The sequence below is a fragment of the Protopterus annectens genome, chromosome 7.part0 (genome assembly GCF_019279795.1).
Source record: "Protopterus annectens isolate FY-2018-M chromosome 7.part0, PAN1.0, whole genome shotgun sequence".
Classification (NCBI taxonomy): domain Eukaryota; kingdom Metazoa; phylum Chordata; order Ceratodontiformes; family Protopteridae; genus Protopterus; species Protopterus annectens.
In genome coordinates this window covers 598,087,490-598,110,963 of record NC_056739.1, presented here as the reverse complement: position 1 = coordinate 598,110,963, position 23,474 = coordinate 598,087,490, and the positions used below count along the sequence as shown (strand labels likewise).

Genomic DNA, 23,474 nt, shown 5'->3' with positions numbered 1-23,474 from the left:
GGGCAAATCTGTTTCTTTAACTCTTCTCCCCAGTCCTCCTACTCCTTAAGGTAGTACAAAAGGTATTTGAGGGCAAGCCAAGGCAACACTGGATGTTTTTCGTTAGATAGCTGCTGCAGTATTCCTAATTTATCCACTGTAAAACTTTGCAGGAGAATGGAAATGCAGCACCCCACCCATAGCTGTTGGGAGGGAATCCCAGATAGCTGTGATTGTAATCCTCCCTTCCCATGTTTCACCTGTTAAGGCAGTAGTTTTGGATGATGTCACTTAAAGTGGATTTCCAGCTTTTGTTTTGGATCAGTAGCCATTCCTTTTAATTTTTTTCTCCAGCTTGTTGAGCATCAGATATTATTTTTCTGGTTGAAGCCAAGGGTATACCTGTTTTTCATTCCCACTGTCTTGACTTATGATTCCATGGTCCAGCCTACATCGTCTATGGATTTTGTCATCTGATTTTTCCTAGCATTAAATGACTGAGTAAATCTGTGACAGTACTTCCCAGCATGTTGCACACCATTGCATAGTTTTTTTTATGTTATGTTATTCAGATGCATTTTAAATTAATGTGATTTCTTCATTGATAAGGGCACATGATACCTGTCATGATACCTCTCAACCTCTTAGAGCAAAAAATCTGGACAAAGCCTAAAATGATGGGAGGCAAATAGGGACAGATTTTAAATATTGCTCTTACAAACTTAGAAAGTTGATAGAGTAATAGGTTTTGCATTAGCATGAATTTTCTGAAGGATCTGGAGTCTTAAACTCAAACGCTTGTCATTATTTAATGACTTCACTCCTCAGCTATTTGCCAGAAAAGTGCAGATTTTAGGAGGAACACACCAAAAATATGAGGCAAAAATCTGTACAGTTGAGAGGTACTCATGAGCTGTCACCTGCTGTTGAACATGCATGAGTTCTCAGCTCCACTGGGTCTTTTCCTGTATTTTGATGAACTTTGGACTCCAGTAAAGCCCATCAGAAGAGGAATTTTGTCTTTTTTCATCAAATTTCTCTTGAAATAGTTTGGATCAACAAGCCTTTCCCTCCTTTGGAAAACTATTTTTTAATGTGGCAGATGAAATAATCCACTCTTGATCCTCCCAAAGAATTCCTCTCTGTGTGCCATAAGATATCGTTTTACCAACCTGTTGAAAATTGACATGGAGGTGTGGAGGACCCTAGTCCTCCTTGATTAGTTCATTTAATGTAGAAATTTCCTGATTTCGGTTTGCAACCTCTTTTAGAAGAATATTTTCATGCCGTAGCACTTTTCTCAGAAGAATATTTTCATGCCGTAGCACTTTTCTTCTTCACACTGGAGAAGTACCTCAAATTTAGTTGCTTTATGATTTGATTTACACACCCCAAGTTTAATGTCCTCAGTATGTGGCTTACATATAAAGTTGAATACGATTCAAATAGCAGCATTTCTGCACCCCACTCCCACAGTCTCTAAATATGCACACTCCAGGGTCACATAATGTCAGAGTAAAGAGAAAAGAACATTAAAAAGCAACCCAGCTTTTCTTTTTATTCCAAGTCACCTAGGCTCATAGTACTTAATGCAATAAACAACATGTAAAACAGTCATTGCACTAAAGTTTTAGCAGTCCAAGCCTTTTCCAAAACATACATGATGCTTTTTGTCAGCTAGATGTAAAACGATGAAATATAGCTTTCTCAGCTTCCTGACCTTACTAGAGAGTGCCTTTTCCAAAACATACATGATGCATTTTGTCAGCTAGATGTAAAACGATGAAAGATAGCTTTCTCAACTTCCTGACCTTACTAGAAAGTGCCTTTTCCAAAACATACATGATGCTTTTTGTCAGCTAGATGTAAAACGATGAAAGATAGCTTTCTCAGCTTCTTGACCTTAATAGAGTCAGGAAGACTCAATGTAATATGAGAGAATTTGTCTTTCAGTCATCTTAACCATTAGGTCTTTGAATTATGCATCTTAAGTGGCCCAGACCCTGGACTCCCAAACACTGAAGAAGCTAACCTGCTTTCCAAGTCCCCATAGTGTCAGTCATTGAAAGACTTCTGCACACAGACTGCAGAGCAGATTTTCCTGTGGCTATGTGCATTTCTAGCAAAACACCTGTCCTTTCTCTGTGATGAGTGGGTGCAGGGACAAGAATGTAGCTGTAGGCTTTGGGGCATGGGGTAACTGGAAGGCATGCATTTTACAGACTACAGAGGGTTCCCCAAAGCTGCTGAGCTGTAGCTTTAAATGAGTACTTCTTGAACATATCACTAACTTGATTATCAAAAACAATAATAATAATAAGAAAAAGACTGTGACAGACACATACCTGTAATTACTGTGGCATGTCCTGTACTTAACTGACTTCCAAAAGTGGAGGCATCTCTTTGTCTGCCCTCTTCATGTGTGGTACTGAGATGCTTTGGCATAACTGGCTGCTTTTTATTGGACCTGTATTACACTTCTGATGCACTGAACCAGTTTGTGTTGTACCCCAGTTCATTGTGTCACTCTGTGTCTCCTATTTTGTCCTGTTGTGGGTTCCACTAGTTTGAGGCCATTAGTCTGGCTTTCTGCTTAAACATGCTGTGTATGTCGGCAAAACATACCGTCCAGATTTGTAGACTAAACTTGGGATTTTTCAAGGGATGTGGGAGACAGTTCAGACTGATCATTTGAAAAAGCTTTGCTTACTTAAAAAGGTGAGACAGATGTATTGCTCAGTTCTTCTCTGTGCAGATATGGAAATGCTTGCAACAGTGTTGCTTCTGTGGATGATGTGGTTACAAGATCTTTCCTGAGTGGGCCATTGTGTCTGCCACAAACAGGACAAACCTTGATGCATCTTTGCACTAAAGTCTTTTCAGCAGTAGTGGTGACAGGATGGAGAGCTGAAGGAGCAGCAGGTATACTGTGGTATAGTTAAAGCTCTGCTTACTCAGAATAAGTAAAGGGAAAAACAAGCATGTTAAACTTTATTGCTAATGTACTTATGTGGTCAGTGGAGCAGCAAATTTCCAGTTACTCAGTCACTCACTACTTGTTTACACAATTTTTCCTTTTGTGTATGCCAGTTGTATCCGTGAAATTATGTAGTGCATAATACTGAGAAATATGTGTCCGTGTAGGTTTCATCAACTTTTGGTTTTAATGTCAGGAAGCTATTGAGTCCTGTTGTCATCAGACACTTTCCTTCAGTTCTGTTCAGAAGTGTTATAGCAGGGAATTGTTCTATGTGCAGTAAAGGTTTATAGGTTCAAGAGGTTCATAGGTGTGTACAAGGCTAATGGCCCTGGAGCCTTTACAAGCCTAGCCCATAGGATTACCCTGGCATCGTGCCACCTGACCTTAATTCCCAGTGTCTCTGTTGAGTAGAGCCACTGGAGTGATCCCCGGGGTGAATTTTCTATTTCCCATCTACTCATCAAGATTTCTCTTGAAGAGGGCCGGTGAGATGCTCTGCTTGACATGTATGGGAAGTCTATTCCAGAGCATGGGCAGTCTCTGGGTTATGAACCTGTCCCTCCAGCATGTTCTGTTGATTGTGATAATGAGGTTGAGGTCTCTGGAGCATGTGGTGTGGAGGGATTGGGATTTCTTTAGATATAGCATTTCTAACAGAGCTGAGTCAGACATGGCTTTGTAAGTCAAGCAGAAATAGCCTTTAATTAGGCGATATGAGACAGAGAATAGTTGGACTTTTTTGAGTCTGTCCATATAGGACAAGTGTTTAAGGCCTAGGATCCTCTTTGTGAGGTACTTTTGCGGCCTCTCCAGTTGTTGCAGGTGTCTAGTGAGGTACATGCCAAATGGGGCATTGTACTCGATGATTGGCCTAATGAGGGAAGAGTAGAGGGAGACAATGACCTCTTTCTTCCTGGATGCAAAACCCTTTGTAATGAGATGTGCCACATATGATAGGACTTTCTGACCACAGTGGCTATGTGGTAGTCAAGAGAGGTTGATGTCAACCTGTCTTCCCAGATCTCTTATAACGCTTCTGTGTTCAATGGACTACCATCAATGTGGTAATTCAAGGGAACCGGGTTTTTCCCAAGGGAGATGAAGACACATTTTTTGGCATTGAGCTTAAGGCCATGGTTCTGACACCAGTCGTTGGTCTTAGTGAGGCCTTTCTGTAGGATGTCAGCATCAACTGGGGAGTTAATAATAGCTCCCAACTTGCAATCGTCTGCGAACTTTGTCATCCAGAGTCCCTTCATGTTGGCCTGGACTTCAGAGAAGTAGATACCAAACAGGAGAGGACCCAGGACCGAGCTCTGTGGGACTCCGCTCGTGACTGATCTGCAGTCTGACTTGGAGTCAGCTACATTCACACTGTGGGTTCTGTCTGTGAGTCAGTTTGCAACCCACCTAGTGATATAGGGGATAATGCCTAGCTTAGTGAATTTTTCTTGATTCCTGAGTGGGGAATGGTATCAAAGACCTTGACCAGATCAAGGTAGGCTGTATGAACCACATTGCCTTCATCCACAGCTCTGGTGACAAACTCAAAAGAAGTCGACCAAGTTGAGCAGGCATGATTTACCCTTCACAAAACCAAACTGTGTAGGATCCAGAATTTGGAGACTCCCTATATCCTTGTTTATTAGGTCCATGATGATGCATTCCATAGCTTTGCATATCAGACTCAGGCTAATGTGGCGATAGTTCCCAGGGTCTGTAGTCGCTCCTCCTTTGTGGAGAAGGATGACTGTAGCAGTGTGCCATTTCGCTGGGATAAAGCCTGAGGTGAGGCTGTGATTGAACAGGGCACACAGGTGAGGTGCCAGTTCACTGTGTAGTTCATGTAGAATGCAGCCAGGAATATTGTCAGGTCCCCTAGAAGCTGTATTCTTGGCCTTGGACAGTGCTGTTTTAACCTGTGCAGCAGTAATACTAGGTGCCTGGCAATCTAATGGTATTATGATTGGTCCTTTGGAGGGGGAGAGGGGTAAAGTTGGCACTAAATCTGTCGGCCAGTATATTGACAATATCTGTTGGCTCAGTATAGGAGGTACCATTGTGCCAGTAGCTCAGAGCAAATCTGGGTGTTGCCATGGAGATTCTTTACATAACTGTAGAAGGCCTTGTGGTTGTCTTTACTATCTTCTGCAATTTTGTTTTCATAGCTAGCTTTAGAGGATTTGATGAGGGATCTTAACTTTTTGCTGAGGTGATAAGGGAGTTTTTCCAGTTTCCAGTCTTGGGACTTTACCTTATTCCACATCAGTTTCCTCCTTCTATTGTAGAGTCTGTTTGTGGCAGGGGGCCACCAGCTTGGCTTCCTTTTTTTGGAGGAGAGCATCTTGGTTCTGTTGGGTATGGCGAGATCCATGCATTTGTGTACGTGTTCATACAGCGCAGTGGTGTATGATTCGGCAGTCATGCAACTATTCTCCATTTGCATGGGTGTTGTGAAGTTAGCCATCTCTGATTTTAAAAGCACAAAGTTAGCTTTGGAGAAGTTTTTCATGGTGGTTACCTTTGTGGGGGGGGGGTGGATTTCCAAGGTGAGTAGTTTGTGGTCAGATCTAACCAGGGAGGAGTTGACTATTGGTGTAGAGCAACAGTCTCCTGTGTTAATATTGACCAGGTCAGGGATGTTGCTACCTCTAGTGGGGGTAAGAATGAGCTGGTCCAGGGCACTGGAAGTAATGCATTCCAGGAAACGGTGGACAAGTGTATTGGTACATGGGTAATTTTCCCAGTTAATGGAGCAGTAGTTGAAGTTGCCCAGTATGAGAGTGTTAGTTTGGACCCTAATATTCTCCAGGGTGCTTAGGAACATGGAGTGTGAGTCTTGGGACATGGTTGGGGACCTATAGCAGGCTACGACCTGAATTGGTGTCTTGCCCAATGTTGGCTACACCTGAAGTATCTCAGATGCGTTATGTTGGGCCACCAGTCTAGAGGTGTGCGTATCCTTTATGAATATGGAAACACCACTGCCTTTGGATCTTCAGTCCAAGTTCTGGGGCTGAAAGGTGTGGAATGAGTTATAGCCTGGTAGTGCATGGGGTGCTTTCTGCTGCCTTGAACCATGTCTCTGTTATAGCACAAAAATCGATGTTCTCCATTTTAAGGAGTGCTTCGAGTGAGTACATTTTGAGATGTAGATTTCTAGCATTGAGCAGCATAACCCTCATATTGCATTTGTCTGTAGCTGTTACGGTGGTAATTTGGTCTTTGGAACACTGTCTAAAAAAGGCATTATAGGGGTAGCAAGAGCCTTGGTCATTATCTGGAAGCCCAGGGGTGACAAATGCAAGCCAGTGTCAGTCATGTCATCCCCAGCAGATACTGGATCCCCTTAGAATGACACCAGAAGCTTAGCTGGTCTTGGCTGGAGAGTACATGGCTTCCAGTTTGGATATATAACTGCATCTCTCGCAAGTCTGAATGTTGGGAGGTAAGAGGAGAGGGTTGTCAGTGTACATGAGGCAGTTGCTACTTTGCCTCAGGATGCCCAAGTTCACCAGGTTAATAGGAGAAAGCATAGGGTGCTGACCTTTAGACATTCCTGTGGTAGCGGGCATTAATAATAAGTACTGGAGCTGTTTCCTTGTAGAACGTTTAGTGCTGGTAGCACTTTTGTATGCTACAATAATTGCTACAAGAAGTCTGGTAAAGTGCTAAACTAATAAGCTAGTAAAAGTGTAGGAGAGGAGAGAACTAGCAGATCGATGGGAAAAATTGAAGAGCAGACTTTGGTACTGCTCAGAAACTTACAAACAGTCCTGGATACAGCAAGTCTGTATCTGGACTAGACTAGATACAGGAAAGGTGGCAATTAAGCGCAGATGCAGGCTTTTAAACCAGAAAGTTGAAAGAGATGGAAAAAACTGCCCAAATTGCCAGTAAGCTACAATTTCTGGGCTAGAAACCACGCCTCTTGTGGTGGATAGGCTACCTAGTGCTTACCACTCCCACTGGTAAGCTAGACAACATCCCTCCAACACAGAAAGGCTTGGGGGGCTCAGAAGCTTACAAACAGTTCTGGATACGGCAAATTTGTATCTGGACTAGACTAGTTACAGGAAAGGCGGGAAACAAGTACAAACGCAGGCTTTTAACCAGAAAGTTGAAACGGATGGAAAAACTGCCCAAATGGTCAATAAACTACAATTTCTGGGCCAGAAACCACTCCTCTTGTGGTAGATAGGCTACTTAGTGCTTACCACTCCCACTGATAAGCTAGAAGACTTCCCTCCAACACAGAAAGGTTTGGGGGGCTCAGAAGCTTATCAACAGTCCTGGATACAGCAAATCTGTATCTGGACTAGACTAGTTACAGGAAAGGCAGGAAACAAGCTTAGAATTTTTTTCCAGAAAGCAGCGAAAACAGCACTAAAAACAATTGAAAGTGCAGTGCAAGCTAGCACACGTGAGTGTGTAGTAGTATTAAAGCAAATACAGTTTAAATAAATGCAATTTATTTAAAATGTATTCTGAACTGAATTCAGTTGTTGTTTTATTCAACTCTGAACAGTTAAAAAGTGCAAAAATATATACTTGTCAGCACACTCAGCCAGAACACAGGGAGATTTTTTTTTAGTAAAATGCAAAGGGAGAAAGGAGGAGCAGAAGGCAATTCAAGGCTAAGAACCTAAGTGTGTTGGCCTTCTCAAATGTTCTCTCTGTTATTAGGTAGAATGAACACTAGACTGGGAAGAGTGTCCCAGATCAAATTTACAGTAGGAGTGGGCAAGTGCAAAGACACCAACTATTCTAAATGGTATGCAGGAATTTACAAACTGGGACTATTTTTAAATCAGCAAGCCTTGAAACAATCAGATAACACAAAAGCTATTAGATCAGTTATATACCAACTTTAAGAACACCACAGGAATATGGGGGGACCCAGTTTCAGAATAGATCAGAAAACAGAAAACAATGCCAGCAAATATATATAATTCAGTCAAGCAAAAATTAAGACAATGCAGAACTCTGAAAACAAAAAATATACTTACCAGTTTGTTTTCTCTGAGAAGCACTGTTTAGTTAGAATCCAAGGAGATTCTAAATGGTATGCAGGAATTTACAAGCAGGGACTATTTTTAAATCAGCAAGCCTTGAAACAATCAGATAACACAAAAGCTATTAGACCAGTTATATACCAACTTTAAGAACACCGCAGGAATGGAGGGGGGGGGGGGCAGTTTCAGAACAGAACAGAAAACAATGCCAGCAAATATATATAATTCAGGCAAGCAAAAATTAAACACAGTGCAGATCTCTGAAAAGTGCCAAAAATATACTTATCAGTTTGTTTTCTCTGAGAAGCAGTCTTCAGTCAGAACTCAAGGTGATTCTAAATGGTATGCCTCACCATTTATCACCCTGTATTACTGTCAATCTGTGGAGATAAATAAAGTTAATCAGCTTTTAATTTTAATGTAAGAAAGTTATCAAGTACTGTTGTCATTAAATAAATGTCTTTTTTTTATATTCAGAAGTATTATTGCAGGGTTGGTGTATGTGTAATTAAGGGTTTATCTCCCTGTGTTACTGTGGTGCATCAGTGGAGTTGGTATAAGTAAGTAAGGCGATATGAGTAGAGAAAGGGGAGCCCCTGAAAAAAAAATGTTATGATTTTTATTTTACTGTTTGAAACGAAGTCCAAGGTATTAAATGTTGTTTGGATAATAGCAAAAGTGTTGTTTTCAAAGTTCATGTGAGTTTGCAGTTGCTGGGCACAGCTGTCTGAGTGAGTAAAGTGCAGCAGCAGAGTTTCAGCAAGATGATAAATAAAATCTTTTATTTATGATTAGTAGTTAATGTTGTTTTATTTCAGGTATTATAATGTAGTGTAGATGTACAAGTTAGTATTTTTTTCTTTTGATGCTATGACATGTCTGCTTAATGAGGTATTCGGGGTCTATGTCAATTATTTGAACGCTTAAAATGTCGAACGTTATATGGTCGAGACCATATGTTCAACATTTCACGTGTTCAAAGGTTGACTTTTAATGGTGCCGTACGGTGCAGAATGGGAAAATTTCCTGTTTCTGCACTGAAGTGCAGTCTCGGAGTTGGTATATTTAAGTAGGGGTGGTGTGGGGGGGGGTGCATCCTTGCCCCCTTGCTCGCACTGTTAGTGTACGTTTTTCTTTTTTCTTCTTCTTTTTTTTTTTTATTAGATATTCGAACTTCCAAATATCGACCATATGGTCTCGACCATATGATATTCGACATTTTGGAAGTTCGAATATTTGACATAGACCCGGTATTTGGTTATTGTATCACAAACTGTCACCTTGCAGGCTTGCTTCAGAAGTAGTCCCCTTGCAAGCTTTTTATGTTAGTGTTAGGTAGAGCAGACAGTATTTATTTTCTTGTTGTGGCTGTGCTCTTTTGGTTGTTGTTCAGCTTTGTTAGTCTATAAGTGTTTTTGATTGCTTATGTAGTTTAGTGTGTATGTTGTGAGAGGTGTGTTTGTGCATATGTGTGTGTTTGTGTTTGGATAGGTAGTGTCTGATAGTATTGGATGGTATATTTTTGATAGGTATTTGATATGTGTGGCTGTGCAGTTCGATGTGTGTTTTCAGTGGTGTGTGTTTCGAAGTTTTTTTTAATAAATGTAGTTCCATGATAAATGCAGTGCCAGGAGACACTGTCATAGTAACTGTCTTGCTGTGGTAAGGCCAGTTTTTACATAGAGAGAGGCACCAGTCCGCTCTAAGAAAACTCTGAAGGCCAAGCAGAAGAGTGCCTTGAAGTCTGCACAATTTATTTACATTCAGTCTCATTTATCCACATGTAACCACTATAAAAAATTAAACAAAATGCTTTTCACCACCCAGGCAGGGGAAGATGGGAGTCAGGGACAAATGCCAGCTCTCGCCAATCCTGGGGTGGAGGGAGGCAGTTTGGCTCACATTGGCGAGGAGTGCTTGCCCTACTGTGCTGACACAGCAAAACAGTGAGCCTCTTAGTTGGGAGGATGAATATGTGTGATGTTCTTCATGTTTCACTGTTGCGGTCATTACATTTGGGTAATCTGCTGGCAGGTTGCCCTCAGTCAGCCTGAATATCAAAGTCTTGGGTCCTCCATCGGTTGCTGTCTCCTCTTCCATGACATCAGGTCGTCAGGGGTATAAAACATGCAGCCGACGCTATTTTCTTCAGTCTTTCTTGCCGCACGGTGCCCGAAGCAAAGCAGTTCGCAAGTGCCGGTTGGCCGACTCCTGAAATTTTCGCATTCGAGTTTCAGAACCGAAGTCTTCAATTAAAGCTAAGTACCCCGTTGAAACTTTTCTTGCTCCTTACCGATGTCAGTAAAAGTTAATAATTGCATTACTTGTGGGAAGCAAATACCTCATAAGGATTTTCATTTGTACTGTATTCCTTGCCTAGGCCCAGATCGTAACATGCCTTGCTGTCGGTTTTGTGCTAGATTTAACCAATGCACTATTAAACGTCAGTATATCTTTGCTTCAAAATATTTTGGAAACAGATTTAATTACCCTGAAATGTCGTTGGATAGTAATCCGACTACCAGAGTTCACAAAAAATGCAAAGAAAAGGACAGAGACAGACCGTCGAGGTCCAAAATCGATGACGAAGCTTCTCCTAAGCCAGTCGTCGGTTCGCCGGTACTCAGTGAGGTGCTTTCACAGCCCCTGATACCCGCTACTTTCGAGTCGCAGGCCTGTACCGAGACCCATGTGGAGTCCGGCATGCTGCGAGATTCTCAGAGTATTGTACCTGCGGATGGGTCTGGAGCAGCTGAGCAGGCACCGGCTTCTGAGGGTGTTTTCAGGCCTCAACATTTCTATATAAAACCAACGCCAGCTTCAAAAACAAAGACAAAAGCAACTTCTAAGACTAAAAACTGACGCATGAGCCACGTGCTCAGGCCTCCATGCCTAAGAAACAGATGATCAAAATGGCTGAAGACTTAATTACCTTGATCAGGGGTTCCCAACCCCCCCTGATAAGAGGCCTAGGCAAGACACTGATTATGAATCTTCAGATCAGGTTTCTCTCTCTTCTGATCAGGAATTTTCTATACCACGCTATGAGGATTCAGATGCAGAGGAATCCATCCCATCTGCATCTCCTCCTGAAGATTATTCTGTTGGAGAAACCTTGCATACTTTAAGGGAACATTTTCATTGGGAGAGTCAGGATTTCTCAGAATCAAAAAAGAGGCTTAGGGATTTCCTTCTTCCTCAGCATAGGCATTTGGCTATACCTCCTGTATTAGACATTGTTGATGATGTGTTTTTGGAATCAAGCATGGCTCCTTATTCCCTGCCTCCGGCTCCTAGTAAGCCAGACAGATATTACAGGGTTCCTGACTCCCACAAATTTTTATTCAAAAATCCTGCTGCTGACCCTGAAACTGTCTCACAGGGTCCCAAAGGTGTAAAGGCCTCAACTGCTAAGAATCCTACACCTTCTGATAGAGATTCCAGGGCACTGGATAGATGGGGAAAGAAGGTTTATACGTCTGCAACCTTGGCAATTAGGGCCTTAAACTGCCAGTTTCATATACTTAAATATCAACAGCATGTTATGGGATTATTGAAACAGAAAATTGTGTTGATTTCTGAATGTGTGGAAAATACAGAATTACAGGAATTTTTGCATGCAGCAGAACAGGTTGGAAAGCATACTTTGCAATGTGGTTTTGATTCCTTGGAGGCCTCTTGCAGGGCCGCAGTTACTGGATCTGTGATTAGAAGGCATGCCTGGCTCAAGGAGCAAAATCTGCCTGATCATGTTAAAGCTAAATTGTTGGATGCACCTTTACAGCATGATACTCTGTTTGGTAATAAGGCAGAAGAGGTTTTAAAGAAAATGGAAGACAAAGCTAAATCTATACAAACTGTAAAAGATTTCTTGCAAGTGCAGCCACCCAGATTCAGTAGACACTGGCCTACAAAAATTGGTCCTTTCCTGTGTCCGACAGAGCCTCACAGGGCAATTTTAGGCACTCTTAGATACCAATCACAGGGTTCTTACAGGTCAAAGCAATGGGATGCCTCTACTTCCAAATCTGGAGGAAACAAAGCACGACCCTACAGTAAACAGTCTCAATGACTTCTCTCTGCCATCACCAAGCACTTATCTTTTGGGAGCCCTCCTTATGGGGAAAATTAGCACCTCATGCTCAGAATTGGCAGTTAATAACCCAGGACAAGTGGGTATTAAACATAGTATCCCAGGGGATACAGATTTCATTTCCATACCTTGCCAATTCCAGGCGTTTATCCAGATCTGCCACAAAATCTAAGCAAAAATCTTATGGACCCTCATGAGTGGAAACTGGATCCACAAGTCTTCAGCATGATAACAGAGAAATGGGGGAGTCTGGACACAGATCTATTTGCCTCTCCCCAAAATTATCAACTGGACAAATTCTGTACAATGACTTATCACAGACAAGCATGGAAAGTGGATGCCCTATCCTTCAGTTGGCAAAACCAATCAGTCTACGCCTTTCCTCCTCTGCCTCTTCTTCCCAAGGTCTTACTAAAGGTCAGACAGGAAAAAACAAAAATGATCCTAATTGCCCCAGACTGGCCTCGACAGCATAGGTACCCAATTCTAAGGAATATGTCTCAACCCCTCCTTGGTACTTGCCTCAAATACCTCATCTACTGTCTCAGCAGAGCAGTCAAATTCTGCACAATCAGCTGCAAACTCTAAACCTGACAGAATGGCTGGTCATGGAATTATTCAAACAACACCTCTCAGTAAATATGTGATGGATGTCATTTTGGAAGTCAGAAGGCCTAGTACTAAAAAATCTTATGCTGATAAATGGAAGACATTATGTGCTTGGAACCAAGCACAAGGAACAGACCCAGCAAAGCCAAATATTCCTCGGATTTTACAATACTTGACTGAGATGCTTGACAAGGGCCTGTTTTTTTCATCAATAAAAATCCATGCCTCTGCCATCTCGTCTCATTACAACACAGAGCCTCCCATCTTTTCTCACCCTCTGCTAAAACAGTAACTTAGAGGGGCCAAAAATTTAAGGCCTCCCAGAAGATCACCAACTCCTGCATGGGACCTCAATTTTGTGTTGGAAAAGCTCACCCTGCCTCCATTTGAACCAGCAGCTACTGCGGAAATAAAGTTTTTATCTTGGAAAACAGCTTTCCAGCTTTCCTGCTAGCAATCACTTCAGCAAGAAGGGTTTCAGAACTACAGGCCCTCATGGCTGTGGAGCCTTTTATTACATTTTACCCAGACAGGATGTCCCTCAGGACTAATCCTTCCTTTGTGCCTAAGGTGGTATCCAGTGTGGCTCTTAACCAAACTATTCTCCTGCCAACTTTTTACTCAAATCCGCAGAACAAGGGGCGACGGATTCTGCATTCCTTGGACGTACACAGACAACTAAGATTTTACTTAAACAGGACCAAATCTCTAAGAAAGTCTGAGCAGCTACTGGTGGCATTTGCTGCAGGATCAGAGGGGAAGGCTGTTTCAAAGCAGACTATTTCAAAGTGGATAAGCCACTGCATTTGTTTCTGCTACTTGCATCATGGTAAACCGGTGCCCAAGGGAATCAGGTCACATTCCACCAGGGCTGCATCTACCTCAGCAGCTTTTCTCAGAGGGGTGCCAACCAAAGACATTCTAGAAGCTGCTACTTGGAGCTCTGTTCATACTTTTACAAAGCATTATCATTTGCCAACCTTCTCTAAGTCTGGGGCTGGCTTTGCCACTACAGTTCTGCAGGGCCTTATAGCCGCTCCTAATGCTATTTAGTTTCAGCCTCCTATCTATAGCTTTGGGATTCTACCCAAATGTAATGACTGCAACAGTGAAACATGAAGAACATAGTGCAGTTCTGTACACTTACCATAAATGTAGATGTTCGAGTGTATTCACTGTTGCAGTCCGAGTTACCCACCTGCCATCCCCTTTTTTCTAGTACTTCTTTTTCCTTCACTATATTCTACAGCCTTTGTGATGTATTTGCTTTTAGATGAACCTCACTCCAAAAATACAAGACAGCAACAGACCAGCAACGCTAGTTGCATTTGTACCTGTTAATAAAATTAAGCGTTTAGGTCTACTTGCTGGCATTGCTTTACTTGTCGTTTGGAACTTTTATGTTTTGCTTTTAGATGAAGGTAAAGTTTATGTTGTTACAATTGCATTTATATATATATATATATATATATATATATATATATATTTTTTTTTTTTTTTTTGCTCCCCATTTGGGGGGCACCTGACATCTGGGGCATGAAAAACTGAAGAAAATAGCGTCGGCTGCATGTTTTATACCCCTGATGACCTGACATCATGGAAGAGGAGACAGCAACTGACGCAGGACCCAAGACTTTGATATTCAGGCCGACTGAGGGCAACCTGCCAGCAGATTACCCAAATCTAATGACTGCAACAGTGAATACACTCGAACATCTACATTTATGGTAAGTGTACACAACTGTACTTTAGCAAGCATTCATCTGCCAGAATTGGCTATCATGGAGCACACAAGCTGCCAAGAGAGTGGGAAAATAACAAATCCACAGAATCAGCACATCAGTTTGTTCCTTAACACTGGACTCTTGCCTCCACACAAAATGAACGGGCCATAGGATTCTTTCCCTGATCTAGGAATGAATATGTCATTAGGGTGCAAGAAGGGTAACCTGTAAACTATTGGGTCAATCCTGCAGCCTCTTAAAAAATAAATGAATGAACATTAAGTTTCTTTTTCAAGCCCATTTTTATTTCAGTTGAGCATACCTTATGTGGTCTTTCACATATGATGATATATTCTTGAATGTACTGGCATATTTGTAACAGGAGTAACTAAATAAAGCTGACCTGCAGTTTTGCACATTGATATTTGTAGAATCGCAGGAGATATCGCAGGAGATTACTAGGCTATCGACCCAGAGGCCATTTTAAGCCTAGCCATTTCATCCCAGTGTAATACCATAGAAATGCTAGTCAGTACCCATGACTGCATTTAGTGATGACTGTCCATGTCTAGGAGGGTTGTGGGCTGTATCCCCGGTAAGAATTTGTGGTGCCCCATCCACTCATCCAAGTTCCTCTTGAACACTGTCATAGAGGTGCTCTGTTTCAAAGACTTGGCAATCACTGGGAGATAAATCTGCCCCTCCAGCATGTCCTGTTTAAGTTGCAGGCTATATTTAGGTCCCTGGAACGAGTAGCCCTAGCCCTAGTCCTGTTTGATTTACAGATATGCAGCAAGTTCATTGGGTTTGTTGCTTGGATTGCTCTGTAGGCCAGACACAAGTCTCCCCTAAGATGTCTATACAATGCGGAGTATAGTGACAGGAACTTTAGTCGGTCAGTGTATGGCACATGCTGGAGCCCCTTGATCTTCTTTGTTAGAAACCTTGGAGGTGTCTGCAATTGCTGCAGGTGTTTAGTACGGTACATGCCAAATGTGACGTTATACTCAATTATGGACCAGATAAGTGCTGAGTACAGGGGGGGTTATAACTTCTTTTGCTCTTGAGATGATGCCTTTACTAGTCAAATGTACTATGTAGAAAGATTCCCTTACTATAGTAGACACATGGTGGTTGAAGTTAAGGCTGCAGTCAACTTGTGATCCGAGGTACCTTACTACTTCATGGGTACTTAGGTGACATTGTTTGTGCCGAAGGGAATGACACATTTCTTTGCATTCACTTTGAGACCTTGACTAATACACCAGTCGTTGGTCTGCTTGAGACCTGGACTGTACTAACATCATTTAGGGATTCAGTGATTGCACCTAGTTTGCAGCTGTCTGCAAACTAGGTCAGCCATAACCCCTTAGTTTTGACCTGAACTTCTGACAAGTCGATACCAAACAGTAGAGGGGCCCGGCACTGACCCCTGTGGTACCCCACTGGTAACAGGTCTGCTGGTTGATGTGGAGTCACCCACTTTGATAGTGTGTTTCCATTTTGTGAGCCAGTTGGCAACCCATCTTATAACAAAGGGTTTTACATTCAGTTTGCCAAGTTCATTGGTAAAGTCTGAATGTGGGATTGTGTCAAAAGCCTTTGCCATATCAAGGTATGCTGTGTGCACTGATTTGCCCTCCTCAGTGGCCTTGGTCACATTTTCAAAGAAATCCCCCCCAGATTTAACAGGCAGGATCTGCCCTTCACGAAGCCAAATTGGGTAGGATCCAGGGTTTGGAGGTCACCTGTGTCTTTTTTTATGAAGTCTATAATGATACATTCCATGGCCTTACAGATGAGGCTGGTCAGGCGTATGGGTCTGTAATTCCCCAGGTCTGTTGCTAGGCCACCTTTGTGGTGGGGAATAATTGTTGCTGTTCTCTATTTCCGTAGGAACAAAGCCTGTGGTTAGGCTATGATTCAAAAGGGTACCTAGTGGTGATGCTAGTTTATGTTTTAGCCTGTTTAGAAAAGCCTGGGATGTCACCTCGTCTCATAGATACTGTGTTTTTTGCATTGGACAAGGCTTTGAGGACCTGCTCTTCAGATATGTAGTTTGGGAGGGGGAGTTCGGAGGAAGGTTTGTTGTAAGTTGGGAGGGGTTAAGGGAGTGAATTTTTCACCAAACCTATCCACTAGCAGGTTTGCTATCTCTATGGGGTCATGAAAGTTTGTGATGGTTGTGTCTTTCTTGTACATAAACCAGTTTGACAGAATTTTGTGTGAAGAATGCAATAACCTCAGAATGATAGATGACTGCCTTTGCTATAGATTCATGCAGTTACTAGGCATGTACAGTACAGGACACCGTTGAGGAGCCTAGTCCAGTTTACTAATTACCCCGGAACACTGTTTAGTTAAGTTTATAAGTTCATAAGTTCATAGGTTTATACTAGGCTATCTGCCCTAAGGCATTTATAAGCCTTGCCCAAAGTTTTGTGGCTTACGCCACCCCTTATGTTAAAAAATACTGTGCCCATTAGTTTGTTGTGCCTCTGTCCAGCAGTGACACAGAGATGATTCCCGGGGTAAACCTACGATCTCCCATCCACCAGTCAAGATTTCTCTTGAACAGAGCCAGCGAGGTGCTCTGCCTCACATGGACCGGGATTTTATTCCACAGCATAGGGAGTCTCTGGGTGACAAATCTATCCCTCCAGCATGTCCTATTTATATCCGTGCTAAGGTTTAAGTCGCTTGCTCTAGTAGATCTGGTAGATTTGGATTTTTTGAGGTGGAGCATGTCCATTAATTCCGGGTTGGACATGGCCTTGTATGTCAGGCACAGGTCACCTCTGAGCAGACGGTATGTGACTGAATAGAGCTGGAGTTTCTTCAGTCTGGCAGCATATGACAGATTTTGGAGTCCCTTTATCCTTTTGGTGAGGAACTTTTGGGGTCTCTCCAATTGCCGCAGGTGTCGGGTGAGATACATCCCGAATGGGGCATTGTACTCGATCATTGGTCTGATAGGTGAAGAGTACAGGGAAACAATGACCTCACTTGATCTGGATGTGAATCCCTTCATGATCAGGTGGGCAATGTAGAAGGTGTTTCTAACCATTTTAGCAATGTGAGTGTCAAAAGAAAGGCCACTGTCAACCTGGGTCCCCAGGTCCCTGATAACCTCTTCTGTGCTTAGTGGATTGCCACCTATATGGTAGATTGGGGTTACCTTGTTTTTTCCGAAGGGTATGACTATACATTTTTTGGCATTTAACTTCAGGCCATGGCTCTGGCACCAGCTATCAGTTTCCGTGAGACCCCTCTGAAGGATATCTGTGTCCGATGTACTTTCCACTATGGTGCCCAGTTTGCAGTCATCTGCAAACTTTGTCAGCCATAGTCCTCTTATGTTTGCCTGTACTTCTAAGAAGTAGATGCCGAACAACAGGGGGCCAAGGACTGAGCCCTGTGGGACACCACTTGTGACCGGCTTGGAGTCTGACATGGCGCCAGCAACTCTAACCCTGTGGGTTCTGTCCTTTAGCCAGTTTGCAACCCATCTTGTGACATATGGGTTTACATTTAAGCTGGTAAGTTTCTCTATAATACCCGAGTGGGGTATTGTGTCGAAAGCTTTTGCAAGGTCAAGGTAGGCTGTATGGACTGCCTTTCCCTCATCAATGGCCTTGGTGACTGCTTTGAAGAAGTCGACCAAGTTCAAAAGGCATGATCTGCCCTTGACAAAGCCAAACTGGGTCGGGTCCAATGTCTGCAAGTCCCCTATATCTTTGTTTATGAGTTCCATTATGATCCTCTCCATAGCTTTGCAGACCAGGCTTGTTAAGCTTATGGGGTGGTAATTACCAGGGTCCGTAGAGGCACCGCCTTTGTGGAGTGGGACCACAGTTGCCGTACGCCACTCCTTGGGCACGTATCCTGTGGTAAGGCTAAGATTAAACAGCTGCCTTATGTGCGGGTTTAGTTCCTCATTGAGTTCGTGTAGCACACAGCCGGGAACACCATCCGGTCCCATTGATGCTGTGTTTTTAGCTTTAGAGAGAGCAGCTTTCACCTGCGCATTTGAGATGTCTGGGAGGCTACATTCCGCTGGGATAGTTATCTCTCCTTTAGGGGGGGAGAGGGGGGTGAAGTTTGCACTGAACCTGTCTGCCAGTATGTTGGCAATGTCTGTGGGTTCAGTGATTTTTGTATTATTTTGGACTAATTCTGAGCATATCTGGGAGTTTCCACCCAGGTTCCTAACATAGCTGAAAAAGGCCTTATGATTGTCCTTTGAATCCATGGCAATTTTTCTCTCAAAACTGGCCTTAGTTGATTTTATGAGTGCTCGTATTTTTTTACTAATAATGATCAGGGGTGACTTGTCTTTTATGGATTTTGCTCTATCATGTAACAGCTTTCTCCTCTTATTGTAAAGTTAGTTTATGGCTGGGGTCTGCTCAGAGTCGCATGGTAGGCAAATGGAGAATGAGGAAATCAAACCATGGTCTGCTAAAAGTAGCTCATTAACAGCTCATAGCCTTAATCCTGTGCTCTTATCTACCACTCATTGTTTCCCCTCAATAACCACATTCATAAAATGTTGTCATAGTTGATACTGGAACAGATGTTCAGTATACTGCAGACCATTAGATAATTAATTTAACCTAACCCCGTGCAGAAAGTTCAGTATGCCAGCTGACCTCTTAGATTTGTAAACTAAAAATGTAATGCACCTCTAAGCTTTGTAAACTAATGATGTAATGCACGTAAAAATGTAATGAATGTAGACCACTGGAGTATCACACAGTGTTTACAGTAATAGTGTAATATTTTTATTTACTTTTAATTTGAACAAGTGTAACTGTTTAAGTTATAGCAGTAGTAGCCACTCAAGTCAAGCAGTATGTTGCAGCATTTTTCTAAATTTTTTTTTGGATCGAAACAGTTTACTACTTTTTTCTGAAATAACATTTTGTCTTATGTTTATCATGTATCTTAACTGATTTCTTTCACTGTACGGTAGATGTGCTTATTACATAATCAAGATTACAGGGAAGTGTAATGCTTTAGTTTATTGGTCGTGCTTGCACTGTATAGAACAGTGCTTCCTCTAAAACTGTACCTGTTGCACAAATTTGTGCTCTGTGTTTTAAAAAAAAACTTTTCGAACTGCACCAAATAAAGTGTTTTTCTCTTCAATAGCCATTAAAAGATGTTGTTCCCCGAGTGGAAAAAGGCTACAAAATGGAATCCCCAGATGGCTGCCCTGCTCCTGTGTACGAAGTGATGAAGAGATGCTGGCATCTAGACCCCAACCAGCGGCCTTCCTTCAAACAACTACTGGAATACCTACAACAGATTAAAAAAGAGCTGTACCACCGATGAGACTGTGCTTGAGAAGTGGTTCTGCTGTCTTTCTTATTGCCATTCAAGGAAAAAGACTGCTAAATCAGTAAAACTGCTGGGCTTTTACAAAAAGCACCCTTCTTAAACCATATTTGAACTGTGCATATCTCCGCAACCCTACAGCTGGAATTCCTTGCCAGTTTGTTCTTGTTGTGTGTGAATTGAAATCCATTAACCTGTTCCTCTGTCCTTTCCAGGAAAAAAAGGATGGAGGAAAAAAGAAGTAGCATGTTACAGTCTGTTCCCATAATGTTTTTGTGGTATTTATCGCTCTGTGCCAAGTGCCTCCTGCCACAAAAACTCTGCTTCTCTGCTTCTATGTATTTTCATACTTGACTGTATTTGAACCAAATATATCTTAGTATCATCACTGACAATGGGGAACCGCACAGAACAGTTCAGAAGTGACACGGGTTATTGTAATGCGGTTTGGGAAATTTTTGCTTGAGATAAATTTTATGACTATCAAAAAAGTAAAATCTGGAAATAAACATTTGGTTAACTGAATCATGTTAATTTAAAGCAATTTGGTTTTGATTCAACCCAGTACAAGGTTTGCATGCTGCTTGGGAGGCCTTTCATTCCTGTCTGTGCTTTACATTTACCTTACATGCCAACGGTGAGATTATTCTGTAATAAACCATTCCATATAAGTGAGATAGTGTGCGTGGTCTTTTGCTTTGTTTTTTTCAGTGCAGCGAGCTGGTATTGATACTGCTTATGGAAAGTAGGCGTGATTAGGAAATTAAAAGAAGATATTCCCAGTCTGTACCAAGGAAAGGTTATATCTTAGTCAAGCAGCAGTTTGTCACAGAGCAGTCCTCAATATATGAAAAAAAACATCAGAGAAGAAATATTATGATTATCCAAGTTGAACTAGTTGTATTGTACCTTTTCTAAATGTCCTTAGATGAATTTCAGTTTACTTATCATTTTATTGGTTCATAGGCAAATACTAGGCTAGCTTGCCTTGCGTGCCTTTTTAAGTCTAGCCAACTTCCCTTTTGGTGCTTGAGTTAACCTATCCCATTTGATGTTAGATTGGCTTTACCTAAACAATGTCAATAATTAAATATTACTACCTATTGAAAATAACTGGTATCATACTGTATATAACTTGAGGGGGCTCATGTTTGGGATGAAGCATTTAGGAGCTGCTTCTGCCTATTAGTAGTACAGGAGCAGTCCTGGGGTAGTTTATCCATCCATAGATCAAAGTTGCGCTTGAATATGGACATGGGTGAGCATTGTTTTACATGGAGTGTTTGTTCCAGAGCAGTAGTATCTTCTGCAAGATATACCTGTCCCTCCAAACCATTCTGTTCTTGTTGCAGAAGAGGTTTAGATCTCCAGACTGTGTTTCTGTTACCATTTGACTTGCTGATGTGCAGTAGGTCCATCAGTATTGGGTTGGAGGATGCCTTGTATGCCAGATGGAGGGCACCTCTTAGCATAGCAGTCTTTAAGATACTGAATATAATGACAGGGCTTTGAATCGGTCCATGTAGGACATACCGTTTAGACCTTGTATCATTTCAGTAAGTATCCCTTTGAGCTTTCAAGTCGTATGTATGCTTACAGGTACATGCCAATAAGGATCATTATATTCAATGATCGTCTGAATGAAGGCTGAGTAAAGGGTGGCAGTAACATCCCTAGATCTAGACACAATCCTTTTGTTTATAAGCTGCCCAATTTTAGAAGAACTTTCTTATGACAGTGGACACATTGGCTGAAAGTTAGGTTGCTGTACACATAACTGCCTAAATCCCAAACATCTGGGTCAACTCTTAGGGGCATATTATCAGCGGTAGTTCCCTGGGGTAGATAACGTCCCAAAAAATATGATAATGCATTTTCAGCATAAAGTGATCTGACTGAAGGAATTCAACTTCCAGTGCCCACATCCATTTCTATTATAACAAAATGCATGGTCACACACAGCCTTGGAGTAATGAAACCCAGGTTATTGGATTTTAGTAAACTGTTTGTTTACTTATGAAGCTACAGGATTAAGGCCATTAGAGACCTGTTAATGTGAGCATCATAAGTACCCTGGGTTTTGCAACTTTCAGCTACTTTGATGACTTGCTCTTTCCCTCTGTTTCGGACAGTAAACGTTAGGTCCCAGGCGCTTTATCCAAGAAGTAGTATTTTCTTTGGTTTAACCTGAGCTGTACCCCTTCTGGCTACCACTTGTGTTTCCTTCTTCCCACTTGATCTTCCTCTTCATCTGTCACCTTCTTACTTGCTCTTGTATCATATCATGTCACATCATTTCATAGCTCTTTCTCTTCATTGTTCTCTTTTTTATTTATGTGTGCCAAACTTTTTGTTTTTCTGCTTGCACCTCATCCCTTCCATTCCATTAAGTGGTGTTGCACAAAATTACTTGTTTTAGTTTATTCCCTCTGTATGGCCTCTAAAACAGTACATTGTACTCCAAATGTAGCTTTCCTAATGTCCTCTGCTGCATAAAGATGACTTCTGAACCTCATGCCTACATTCTGCATGCTTCTATACCTTAGCATCATATTCACCTTAGCCATTGTTCTTTAACATTGTATAGCGTAATTCATGTTGCAGGTGGTTATTCCCTCCAAACCTTTTTCTTACACCCTAAAGTTTGAATGTATTCCATGGCTTCAAGCCTCCACCATGCATAAATATGGAAAATCAGTGCTGACACTTGTCTGCCTAAAGTGCATCACCTGATATCCCCTTGGAGGTCACACCCCCAGTCTGTGATGGTTACAGCAAATTTTCACGCCATCATTATACAAGCTGAACGTGCTGCCAACTTCAGTGTGGCATTTGACACAAGCATACTAAGCAGGACTTTTTCCAACACTTACACCCTTTGACCATCCACCGTTTACTGTTTCCACTAGATCTCTGTCCTTTCTCATTTACCCTCAGGTTGCCAATAGCTGTTCTGGGCTTCTTCCCTCTCTGCTTTTATGTACAGTGTCAGATTCCTTGTTAAAATCCAGTTTCTACCTGTAGGCAAAAAGTTCTTCTGAAGTAATATGATTCAGTATTATTTAGTGTGGACAGCTAGAAAAAAAAATGAGCGACAGGCCCTTTCAATGGAAAATGGACTTTTTAAGACTCAAAATTAGAAGCATTCTTTTATCTCTGTCAACTTCTTTGAACAAAAATTCCGTACAAAAACAAAAATACTGGGGAGGCAAAGTACCCAAATCAGGGACAATTTTTAAACATTACTCTAATTCGCTTGTAAAAATGAAGTTAGTAGAGCAAGTTTTGCATCAACATACATTTCTTGACAGTAAGCAGCATAAAACTCTAATATCTGAGATTACTTACTGACTGTAATCCTCTGTTCTACCAGAAAAATCATAATTGTTATGAGGAACATCAAGGACAGTTGACGGTGTATACAGTCTTCCTCAATGAGATATTCTCCAATTCCTGAGCTAAGCCAGTGGCAGGTACACCTGTTTAAAAAAAATGCAAGTGCAGTCAAAGAAATGCTGCAACCAATCAGGTCTTTTCTTGTATGAAGTGGATCTGAAAGATTGCAGCTTTAGAATGGTGCCCACACTGATGTTCATCGTGTTTCACTGCTGCAGTCATTACACTCGGGTTATCCTGCCGTCAGGCGGGCCCGCAGTTGGCCAGAGTTCCAAAGTCTTGGTCCGGCGTCGGTTGCTGTTGCTTCCTCCCTGACGTCAGTGCGCCAGGGGTATATA

The 23,474-nt window shown here is 41.9% G+C and overlaps 1 protein-coding gene across 3 annotated transcripts in view; it reads left to right on the top strand.

Annotated features, from left to right (window-relative positions):
* The window catches only part of CSK (C-terminal Src kinase), a 2,395,116-nt gene extending 2,374,701 nt beyond the window's left edge, over positions 1 to 20,415 (top strand). For all 3 annotated transcript variants that reach the window (XM_044077191.1, XM_044077192.1, XM_044077193.1), the window contains one exon: positions 19,555 to 20,415. In XM_044077191.1, the coding sequence (XP_043933126.1) occupies positions 19,555 to 19,737 (183 nt within the window). In that variant the 3' untranslated portion in view covers positions 19,738 to 20,415. The remainder of the gene's footprint in view (positions 1 to 19,554) is intronic.
* The last annotated feature ends 3,059 nt before the right edge of the window (positions 20,416 to 23,474 follow it).